The 11,382-nt window shown below is 41.4% G+C and overlaps 3 protein-coding genes across 7 annotated transcripts in view; 1 reads left to right on the forward strand and 2 right to left on the reverse strand.

The window, feature by feature from the left end:
• Nucleotides 1-1,911: 1,911 nt before the first annotated feature.
• On the reverse strand, nucleotides 1,912-5,095 carry LOC113202322 (carboxypeptidase N subunit 2). Of its 2 annotated transcripts, none has more exons than XM_026416493.2 (5): nucleotides 4,967-5,095; nucleotides 4,422-4,678; nucleotides 4,012-4,346; nucleotides 3,634-3,925; nucleotides 1,912-3,545 (listed from the first exon to the last, which is right to left on the reverse strand). In XM_026416493.2, the coding sequence occupies exons 2-5, from the start codon at nucleotides 4,653-4,655 to the stop codon at nucleotides 3,183-3,185; spliced, it is 1,224 nt and encodes a 407-aa protein (XP_026272278.1). In that variant the 5' UTR covers nucleotides 4,656-4,678; nucleotides 4,967-5,095; the 3' UTR covers nucleotides 1,912-3,182. The 2 variants fall into 2 exon arrangements, with proteins under 2 accessions (XP_026272278.1, XP_026272279.1); XM_026416494.2 differs by having other exon boundaries at nucleotides 4,890-5,052.
• Nucleotides 5,096-5,110: 15 nt separating this feature from the next.
• Nucleotides 5,111-6,132, forward strand: LOC113202326 (dynein light chain Tctex-type 1-like). The gene is made up of 3 exons (XM_026416500.2): nucleotides 5,111-5,427; nucleotides 5,504-5,669; nucleotides 5,775-6,132. The coding sequence occupies exons 1-3, from the start codon at nucleotides 5,404-5,406 to the stop codon at nucleotides 5,921-5,923; spliced, it is 339 nt and encodes a 112-aa protein (XP_026272285.1). The 5' UTR covers nucleotides 5,111-5,403; the 3' UTR covers nucleotides 5,924-6,132.
• An 806-nt stretch (nucleotides 6,133-6,938) lies between these two features.
• Nucleotides 6,939-11,382, reverse strand: part of LOC113202324 (14-3-3 protein zeta) — a 175,135-nt gene continuing 170,691 nt past the window's right edge. For 3 of the 4 annotated variants that reach the window (XM_052271235.1, XM_026416497.2, XM_026416498.2), the window contains exons 3-5: nucleotides 10,381-10,504; nucleotides 9,640-9,803; nucleotides 6,939-8,745 (exon numbers count right to left, since the gene is read on the reverse strand). In XM_052271235.1, the coding sequence (XP_052127195.1) occupies nucleotides 8,590-8,745; nucleotides 9,640-9,803; nucleotides 10,381-10,504 (444 nt within the window). In that variant the 3' untranslated portion in view covers nucleotides 6,939-8,589. Of the gene's footprint in view, nucleotides 8,746-9,255; nucleotides 9,420-9,639; nucleotides 9,804-10,380; nucleotides 10,505-11,382 lie in introns of all 4 variants that reach the window. The other variant, XM_026416499.2, reaches the window with a different exon arrangement.

The raw sequence follows: 11,382 nt of genomic DNA on the forward strand, positions 1-11,382 counted from the left end.
GAGGACATATACGAGGAGGGCAGGACGGCTGGCGGCGGTGGCCCAGTATTGTTGGTCAGGGAAGGGGCCAATCCGGCGCGGTATTGTTAGGCAGGGCAAGGAAGGGTCTTGGCGCGACACTCAGCCAGCCAGCCGGACACTATTCCCCCAGCGCACAAATAATGATTTCTGGTTTTGCTCTTAGTTCTCTTTCCTGCTGACACCTTAAAGTTACTTATGTTTTCTTTATATTTAGTTAAAGTATTTAAGGTATCATCTGCTAAAAAGGGTTAGAGTTGTCTAATTCTCTTCCGCATTCAGATATATTTTGTATGATCCAAGAAAAAGTGCAAAGCTGAATAGGGAGGGGCGACGTAGCAACGACTCGCGCTCGCCGTCAGTGATGACTATCAGGAGAATCATGAGAATCTAATTTTTAGCAGATGATACGCAGTTTTCGTCAGCTTGTACTCTCGTAAAGTTGTCAGTTCGCCAGTTAAAGCGAGCAGCTTGGTCGAAACGCCTTATTTATACGTACAGCTCGCATGCCTGGACTCCAGAGCGCAGATGCCCCTCGCCCCTCCACCCCCTCCCCTCACGGAAACGCCATGCCCTTTGCCTGACTCCGTTTAGAAGGACGCAGAGTGTCATATGAATATGTGGGAGACCTTACGCTGAGCTGCCAACAAAGGCCCTATTCGACTCTAATCACTGATGAGCCTACCGTGAGTCGATCGCCAGCCAGCCAGACTAACGGAGCGCAGAGTCCAGCGGAGACAGCGGGGCGCGGGTGCCACCCACACCCACGCAGAGCTTGAGACTTGAGCACTACTACTACTTCACTACACTGCACTACACTTAGGCTAAACAAACATGCACGCTTTGCTTTGCAACACTTTCACTTATTGGACCATTTTGCACTTGACACTGAACTTGACGGACTTGCATTTCGTTGAGTCGGCCCGGGAGGCCCGGCCAGTGGGCCGGCGCCGGCGAGATCCGAGGCACTGCTCATCAGTGATTCCCAGACTGAATACTGAACTGAAGCTAGCCCCGGTCCGGCCTCCAGCCTCCAGCCGCTCGCCGCTCCGCTCCGCCGCCAGCCGCCACGGCAGCCGCCAGGCGGTGGAGGAAGGGGAAGCTGGAGGAGAGGACCGCGACGGTCGCGATCGCGACGGCCGACGGCCGAGAGTGCCCCGCGAGGTGACAACGGCCGCGGGGCGCGAGGACATGCACCTAGACATGCACCCCAACGCGGGGGGTGACACGCGAGGTCACCCCGCAACTTGCGCTGTCCTGTCAAGATGGTAGCGGCGTCCCTAAACACAGCAGAACGCCGGCGACCAGACGACCACACGGCGCTACGTCACGAGTGAACATAAAACAAGAAACCAAGCCACGACACCAAGAGAACAAACCAACCCACCAGCCAGCCAGCCCGGCCGCCCGCTACCACTTGTCGCCGCGACACGAGTTGTAGCTCGGACGCCTGCGAGGTAGGCTTCTCTCTGGGCGTCTGTCGTGACTGGGTGGACTGGGTCATTTTGATTAGGCTACTTTAGACCCAAGGCTTGACGCCGTGTCCAAACAGGAGTAGATCCATGAATGTCGCTGAAAACGCCTGGAGGGTAGGCAATGCGTTCCTGAAGCAGGCTCTGTGGCCCCCCAGGCCCCCGTGCTGCTTGGACAAGGCGAGAGCTTCGGGGAGAGGCAGTGATTCTTTTCGCTTTCGCTCTAATTCTTAACGCTGTTTACTTCTGGTTGATATTTTAGCGTTGGCGGAGGAAATGAGTTCGTCTATAGCCGGGTCAGTTTAAGCTGACTCGGGCCCTGTCGGTTGTAGCTACAATCCTGTAGCTACAAACACGGACGTCTCCAACGTACTCACAATGGGGACTGGCCTGCCGACTATGATTTCAAATGAAAACAAAATTTGTCTTTGAAACAAAGTATAAAATATATATTTACCCCAAATAAGATACAACCCAAAGTACAATGTTATAGAATTGGACTATTCTAACATTTTCTGTTATTCAGATACATTAGGTTGTAATAATATTTAAAAAAAAGTATTATTAATATTGAAAAAATATATCTGAATCTGTCAGGACTAAAAACATTTTCCATTCCAGAAGATCTGCATTTGTTCTGATTCCAACTCAAGCTTCAAGCCAAAAATATTAAGAACGTTGGACTTACATCACTTGACGTAAATAGTAAAGTATACTGAGTACTAAGTACAAAATGGCACAAAATTGTTTGGTGCTAGGAATACATTAATGGTCCCTCAAATTTATCCTTAACAAACAAAAAAAGATCAATTTAGTAAAATTACTTTACAAGCTGCACCGATTAATCACAGTCAAATACAAATTAAAAGAAAAAGTACACTTTTAGTGGACAAATGAGAAAATTTCATCTTTTTCAGAGCAGCATAACTTCACTGAGATGACATACTGCTGGTTTTCCCATCCACAAAAAACACACAATATTAGAACACACTAAATTTGTTTACCAGTAATTATGTACATACCATTTTAAGAATAATTTCAATAAATAGGTTTGACTTTGGACCTCACATTAACATTAAAATTAAGCATACCTTATCAAAATCAGTCAATCATTTTAGAGCAAATGCCTCTGTCAAAGACATTTCACAATACTTTTAAAAAAACTGTATGTGTAAGAATTCTGGCATACAGGTTACTGTCACTGAACTATTTTTTCTTTGTAGTATTAGATAATTAGATAGATAGATTGATAGACAGCTGTGAGAGGCAGGATCACAGGGACCCAGGAACGGATGGCATATTAATGTGTATAATACTGAAACAAGACATTACCTCAATATCCTTCAAGGCAATAATGAGAACAGGGCCAAGCAAGGGCCAAGCAAGGGCCAAGTGTGTAACACTTACTAGTTTGAAGGCGATTGATGACAAAGTGATGATAGAATTATAGCAATCTCAAAATAAAAAGATATCAAAAGGCTGACAATAAATTCATAAAACTTCAACAAATCTAGTTTTACATAGTTAAATGGATCACCCAACTTATCATCAGCACAAGTAACTTTGCACATACTGAAAATTTCAATCACTTTTCATCAATTTTGAAGCACAATACCTAGGTATGTGAGCAAGGTGACCAGAACACAACTATGTGTATAAAAAGAAAAATGTTCACACAGAATTTCATAATATTTACACATCAACTTCCTCTTCATGGTGCTCAATTGTTGTGTACTGAACTTTCCGCGACACAGTGTCCAACAAGGAGCCTTGACCACGGGGTTTGAAGTTAATTCTCTTCCGATAAATAAAGAGAATTGCAAATGCTATGATAGCTAAAGATACCAGCACTAAAGACAATGCTGTTCCACTATGGAATCCTTGTGCTGCATTATCAATAGAAGTGGAAGTTACTGATGTGTGCAGTGTTGTGCATGACACATGCTGGTACGCATCATCTTTACTGTTGCTTTGCGCAGCTGAGGAGTGGGTGCAGCTTAAAGATTCTTTCCTCCGAACAATTACTTTTGTGGTCTTCAGCCAAGCAAGTAAATCCTGTTAGGCAGAGTAATGAAGTTAAATTGTAGTAAGCAAGAGGTTAATTGCAAACAAGACTAGAGAATGAATGAGAGTTCATACACACCTGACAATCACAGAATGGGTTCCCGCTAAAATCAACTGTAAGGCTTTGACCTCTGGCTGGAAATGTATCAAGCATGGCCAAGTCTGATTTACTTAGACGAGTGATACGATTCCTTTGAAGGTCTAAGAACCTTAAATGATGGAGACAAGTAATATTGAAATGGAGACCACGTAAGAAATTATCTCCAAGATGAAGGTCCATGAGGGATGGTAGATCACAGAAAACCATCTGATCAGAGAATCCTGTCAACTCATTTTGCTCTAGATGCAACTTTATCAGAAGTGACAGATTGCTGCAAAGAAAGAGAGAGAGAGAGTACTTAAAAATATTTTGATGGCTCATAGTCTAAAATTAATTCAGAAAAGATCTTACACATACCTATTAACAAAAATGTCATGTAAGTCATTTACTAAGTTGGAGGGTGAATTATCTCTAAAAGCATTTGTGAGGTGTAATGATCTTAAATTAACAAAGTTAGAAAACATTCGAGGGTGACGATGATTCTCAACACCACTTTTCATTGGAGATAATGACAACTCATTATGATCAAGAAAGAGTTGTTCAACACTGGAAACATGATGATAAGCCTTTCCACGGATTTCTTTGATGGCATTATTGGACATATCTACAACTTTCAGGTTTGGAGTATGGTCCTGATCGCCAAAAATATTCCCAGGTAGAACAGAAATATTGTTTCCCACAAAAATTAAATGCTGCAAAATGAAGAAATAAAAACAATTGTTAAAATGAAAACATTAGAGTGGAACAGAGAGCAGTTGGGAATATACCTGTGTGTCCATCGGCAAATGTTCTAGGGCACTGGTATTGGTGAAACCTGCATTAGTACAGTTGACTACAAAACTTTCAGGTTCAGCATCTGATATTCTTGTCTTCCCACATGTGCAACGATTGCGAAAGGCATGCCCACAAAGGGATGCTGAAAGCTCAGAAAATGAGGTTCCGAATTGAAGCTGTAGCAGAAACCCTTGCAGGACGATGGTTATTAGAAGTCGACTCATCATGAGCCAATCTAAGAAGACATAACCTAAGTAGAGGGCAGACAAGGCAAACATATATCAAATTATTATTAACTCAGCAGGACAAATATCCAGGAAAAAACCCCTGTCAAAACTAGACCAAAAACAGAGATACAGTTATCCAACAAGAAGTGTTTATCGCATTAGTTTTGACATTTTGCTTCAGTGTCAACATAACAATGATTCCACCTTTGTAAGAAAATTAGATGTGTTACAAACCTAGACACTGAACCCAAAAGACGACACAAGTAAACCCCAAACAATGTAAAATAAAATATAGGAAAATAACAACAAACTTAGTTGGGTCTGGTTGGGTTAGGTACCCCTTCTTGCCGGCAGGTTGCTGTTGACAGCAGACTGTAGCTCCCGGAAGCCCACAGTTTCACAGTTACAGTGCAACGGCGGTTTATTCGTAGTGGGTCTATTTTCTGACACATTTTGAAAGTTTTGAAAAGTGTGAAAGTAGTACTGAAAGCAATCGGTAAACCCGATGATTATTTTTGCAGTTTATTCTGGATCCCAATAAGTGACAGACTTGCACGGGCATGGATGTTTTGTTATATGATATATTATGATATATGCTAGTGGCACTCATGGCATGATAATAATAAGAACTTATCATTGTTGTACTTCCAGGAGACCTAGAAGTCTCCTTGGTACCTCCCTTTGAAACAGTAGAACAGCAGTTCTGTAACAATATATTTTCTGTTGGAATATTTGCAGCAATTTTTAGATGGCAACTGAACTTGACGATGATGTGAGAATTAATACTTTGAACTTCACTGAGCTGATTTCGTGATTTACTCCACTTGCCCCTTTCTTTTCTTCAACAGCAACGATTCTCCAATGAAGAAGTCAGCTCTATCGTTCACGAGTGCGTCGACAATGCTATTGGGGAAAATTCCTTTTCTAATGAAATGGCATCAATTTGGTCAAGCACCATAGCTTCAGCTTGCATTGCTAATCTAAATAAGCTGAACAAGCCCTACAAATATACAAGTAAATGCTCATGTGATGATGGTGTTTGAGTGGGGCTTACAAGTGCGTTTTTGGGAGGGTGCATGATTGACATTTGTTTTCTAATCTATTTTCCTTTTCTGTAAGTGACCTGCAGCATTATGCAGAAGAATGGTGCCGGTGTACATTCAGCCAGCTCTTGCTATTGGGATAACTCAAATGATGCAGTGTGCTCTGTACAATGGGAGAATGATACTATTCGCTGCATAGTTAATGTGTTTGGCTTTGCCCTGTAAATTAGGACCGTCCTTTAAGGTTCGGAGATAATCAAATTAAAACTATAAATCATATGAATTATCAGACCAGCTACGGTTATTGCTTTACCACACCTCTTTCACGATGGACATGTGTCTAATCCAACTTTTTAAGAAAGATATGCCAATGTTTGGTTGTTTATCAAAATCTATGACAAAGTTAAAATAATGGTCAAGCAGCAGCTGCTTTTTTGTTAAAGGTAAAAAGCCAACTAGCATTGGTATTACGATTGGTTTTATTTACAAACACCTCATTTCCATTGCAGGTAAACGAATATAATAGCTTCAATCCATACTACATGGTTCTAGCAGCCTCATCACACAATTTTCATTTGAATAATAATAAGAAAAGGGTAAGCAAATAGATGAAAATTGAAGGGTGCATTGGACAAGAATAAACACATTTTGGCACAGTTGCAAATTGAACTGAAAGAAATGTAATGCCAGAAAGAGATCAGGATAAGTTTCATGAGGGCAGGAAACTTAAACAAAACCCAAATAGCAGGACCAGCAGCAGCAGCAACTACAACACGGAAATAGCAAAGACAGGCAGTTAGCTTGCATAAGCTTCCTCACATATACACGCACACACTCATCTATACTCAATCACTCACTCAATCAGACTGACACACTCTCACATTCGTACATGTAACAAATAGAACCAAACTATTTTCTGGCCAGTGCAATCACAAAAATTCATTGTAAGCTAAAAATGCAATCATTGTTGAGGTTTACTGATTGAAGTTTTATTTCCACTTCATGATTGTTACATTATTAAATAAAATGTATAATGCTGATCGCCCATTACATGATTGAGTTCTTATTTGTGGCAAGTTAATCGAAGCTAACTTATCACATAAACCACACTTGGATTTAATGACAAAATCACGCATTTGAATGTTTTAAAATAAGGAATGGGCTTTGGAACGTGATTTAAAAAGTTCAGAAAGACAATGTCCAATCACATGAATAGGGCTATTTAATAAATAAAAACGTCTAAAAAAGAAACATTTTATTGTAAATAAAATGTAAAAACCGAGAAATAATGGGTGTGTATTAAAATGATGCTCTTGACAGTTTAGATCGCATAACAGCCTCCTCTCCCTTTCTTCCTCGGAGAATAACAAATGAAACTAATCTAAGTAAGTAAAGGTTCGTACATCCAAGATGAAAATCTGCACTAAGTGGGCAGTAACAAAAGTGTAAAAAAATAGAAAGGCATAGAAAGGAACATCTAGAAGCCCTTGACTTGCTCTCACACACACATATGGAAATGACAAACACTTGCTGAACACTGCCCATTATTCCTTTAACAATGTTGCCAGAGTTAAGAAAAAATGTAAATGTTTCCAAATATGCTCCGACCAGCTTGCTCAGTAAGATCCAAAAACTTTCCTGGTCAGTGAAGTACACTGAAAATCGATAAAACAAGCTACTTTTGGACATTAAAATTCATTTTGCAATGCACGCTACTCCATAGCCAAAGGTCAAACAAAGATTTTTAAAAAAAATGTTAAAAAAATGCATACTTTAAATACAAACACAATGAGATGATGTACATCCAGCAAAACTACTCCAGTTTAAAAGTGATAAGTCTAGCTTGAATGAGTACAACATTTCACAAATGAAATGAAGAAACTTACATTCTGAAGACAATTGACATACAAATAACTAGCACACAGAATATACCAGATCCTCCAGGTAGAATTAAGGTTTATGTCCAAGAACTTGTTCCTTCAAAATAGTGGTAAAGCTTAGAAAGGATGCTTCCTCCAATCTTTTCCCAGCTTTAGCATGTTCCTTAAGATACCCTTGAACTACCATAGACACACGAGTAACAATTTTTTTTATAAAAGCAATTTAATGCAGGTCAAGAGGAACAATTTCAGGAAAGGACAGCATGTGAACAATCTCATACTTTGCAAAACAGGTCAAATAAAAAAAGAAGACACTGAAGAGTTACAATCTTTGATGAATGTTTTATTAATTTTTGTGGTCCGAAACATCAAACTGATTAAAATTCACATACAAGGGCTTACACCTTACAAGTAAAAAATGTACATTCATATGGTAAAGGGAACATTTATGACATAAACTGGTAAACTACTGTGGTCTCTGAGGTAATTTCGACCGAAAGAACACACATTGACGAACTCTGAGAAAAGAGGAGATGACTGGTTAAAGCGTATCAGGTTTTCTGAAGTTTACATTGACCAAGCCAACTGCAAGTTTCATGAGGGGAAAAGTACAACCATTTTAAAAGTAGAAGTGAAATTGAGAAATAATTCCAAACACCACTAATCAAAGGGCTGGAGTTTTCTGTAGGCCTACCCTCCATTACTGCTTGAACTGCTTTACTTTTCAGAGCTGCAACTATGTTCAAGTGCAAGCCAACATACCAGCTAAGCCTGCAGAGGAGAACAGTCACATTCCCCTCAGAGACCCAAGAGTCTGATGGGAAAGGAGGAGGAGACACTGAGATACAAGACCATAAAAAAGAGCAGATAGGAAACATAGGCCATGGGAGGGAACATTGACTTTGGGGACCATAGAAGGGAGGTACACAATTTTTGTACAAAGACTGACATTTTCCGGTTTTCTTGATTTTTTTGTGAAACTTAATTATGGAGGGGATTAGGAAGGAAAGCTCAGTTATCGCCACCTTCTTGTGGTTCATCCGCATCTCCTTGTGTGTCGGAAGTCCAGAGTGTAAGGTTGTCCCTCAACAGCTGCATGATAAGGGTGGAGTCCTTGTATGAGTCCTCGTTGAGTGTGTCCAGCTCCGCGATCGCGTCGTCGAAGGCCTGGGGGAAGGAAAAACAATTGTTGAAAATCAATGCCATAGTTTATATACGCTTAGCAAATTTTGAACTTTAATAAAGCACTTACATCTAACTTTAAGTTTAATAAGACTCATAAACAGATGGGTTAGTGGACAGAGCAGATCATGGACAAAGGGACTCAATCAACTTTTACAAAATGGGAGTTCCAGAAAGCGTTTCCAGAGGCTAGACAAGTTTCACAAAATTCATTTAATACAACAAAAAGAAATTTCTGAAATAGCTTCATCTCGCAGATGAGGTATTTTAATCATGCAGACATTTCACACATTTGTTAGACTGTTATTAACAAACTTAGAGACTGCAAACACATGAAATTTGTATTTTGTTAAGTTATCAAATTAAGGTTTCTAGAGTACACACTTTAAGCAGGGTGAGTAACTGCCTAATTTCTACAATTTATGACCTCAATTGGGCAAAAAATGCAAACTGTATGCAGAGTGTTTTCTGAAGGGCTCCAATGACAGACAATACCTGTTTAGCCAAATGGCAGGCCCTTGCAGGGGAATTGATAATCTCGTAATAGAACACTGAGAAGTTGAGGGCTAGGCCAAGCCTGATAGGGTGTGTAGGCTGCATCTTTGACTTCGCTATGTCAAACGCCTCCTGGTACGCTTTCTGGGAATCGTCCACCACAGCTACAAAAATTGTCTCATGTGAGCACCATAGAATTTATGAGTTCAATTTGAATCTACTCTGGATGCTCTGTCCATGACCCAGCACTGCAACCACCACCAACACCACCTGGAAAGGAGGCTTCAAGATCTTTTCTCAGACTATCACCAACAGTGCAAACGTGGAATCTACAGTATTAGCGATTGTCTGGAAAAAATTTTGTTGCCAAGACAACAAACCAACCTGTTTAGCTAACTGGCACGCTTTATCTGGGGAGTTGAGTATTTCATAGTAGAACACTGAGAAGTTGAGTGCTAGGCCAAGCCTAATTGGGTGGGTAGGTTGCATCTTGGCTTTGCTGATCTCAAACGCGTCTTGGTAGGCTTTCTGGGAGTCGTCTACCACGGCTAAAAAGGAAACAATGGCATTTTTTTCAATCTGTTGCAAAGAGAGCAGGAAATCTACCTATATCTACAAGGAAAACGATTGATCAATAAATAGAACACAGCAATTAAAACATATGATAAATTAGAAGTAGGATGCAAAAGGGTTCAAAAGTAATAGGCTTCTTTAAAAGGTGTAAATTCATTTTCCAGCCAAAGCATTGGAGCAACTGTCCAAATCTTGAAACGTTTTTTTACACCTGTTAAAAAGCACAAAATTACTTGCCAGAGACTACTGACCAGCATGAGCCATGTACACATCACACATGCCATTGATTGACAAAATAATAAAAAACAGAATTTCTTTCAGGTATCAGCAAAATTTGTTGATTTTATGTTCAGCACTTAAAACACTTAAAAAGAATGGTAAATTTCAAAGCTTTCTCCATTAAAACATCAGTTCATGCTCTGTATTCTTAATTCTTAAGTCTCAAAACACTGTATAGTATTAATATTCCCAGACAAATTGCTCGGATCTCATTTGTCATTTCCCCGGGCATGAAAAGTATCTTAATGTAAGGTAAATCGTTGATATACTTACTGTTTCTGTTTTCACCCTGTGCGACCTCTGCTAGATACCTGTAGTAGTCACCCTTCATCTTCAGGTAGAAAACTTTGCTTTCTGCATTGCTTGCCTTAGGGATCAGATATTTGTCTAAGAGACCCTGCAACAGAACAAGAGACAAGTTCACGGTCAAAACTCGTGTATCATGGGGTGGAGGAAGAGATGCTGAAAGGTGATTGAGGCGTTTAGAAGAAACACCCAGGGAAGAAATATTGAGAAGCTGGGAGTTTAGGGGCCAGAATGGGAAGCAGTGCGGAGCGGAGTGGCCTTGGGCGACTCATGACTCATGTCACCCACGCACTGCACGGCCACGAAGCAGCGGGTCAGGGCGCCACGCATCCACGAACTAGCTCACCGACCCACAGCGGCCCGGACTGCCCCAAACCCAATTACCTGCCGATCACATCAGCCTGGGAACGGTGGCAGATCAGAGCGCGGTGGGAGGAAGAGGTAAACCTCCGACAGACCAGGAAGAAAAAGGGGGAGGAGGGTGGGGGAGGGGCAATCCGCACTGCGTACAGGGTGTCGAGTCACGACCGTATTTCGAAGTACCAGACTTTTTGGGGGGCCTGGAATTGCGTATTTATGGAAATGTTCTAAAATATTCTTCCTAATAGACAATAGGCGCCGACAGAATCTCGGTTGACATTGAGTACCGATGGAGGTGATTGACAATTGAGCGCTAAGGTGGCGAGTCGTGGACGTTATTATAATGACGACTTCCCCATTGGTTTTGCCGGATTAGATTCCAAATTCACGGACTTTTCCCGGATCGCTCGACTCGTGTGCGTGCGTAGTAGACAACCCACAGTTTACAGACCCTCCCGGGAGGGTACGTCGTGGAAGTGTCCAGAGCTCAGAGGGGTGCTGACCCCCCACGGGCCTTTGACTCTGTCGTCGCACCAGGAGGGCCAGGGGGGCGGCGAGGGTGCTGAGTGAGGAGTGGTAGCAGGAGGCAGGGAGCGGGGGTAGGAGAAG

Source organism: Frankliniella occidentalis, unplaced genomic scaffold, assembly GCF_000697945.3.
Source record: "Frankliniella occidentalis isolate FOCC.00 unplaced genomic scaffold, Focc_3.1 Scaffold155, whole genome shotgun sequence".
NCBI lineage: Eukaryota > Metazoa > Arthropoda > Insecta > Thysanoptera > Thripidae > Frankliniella > Frankliniella occidentalis.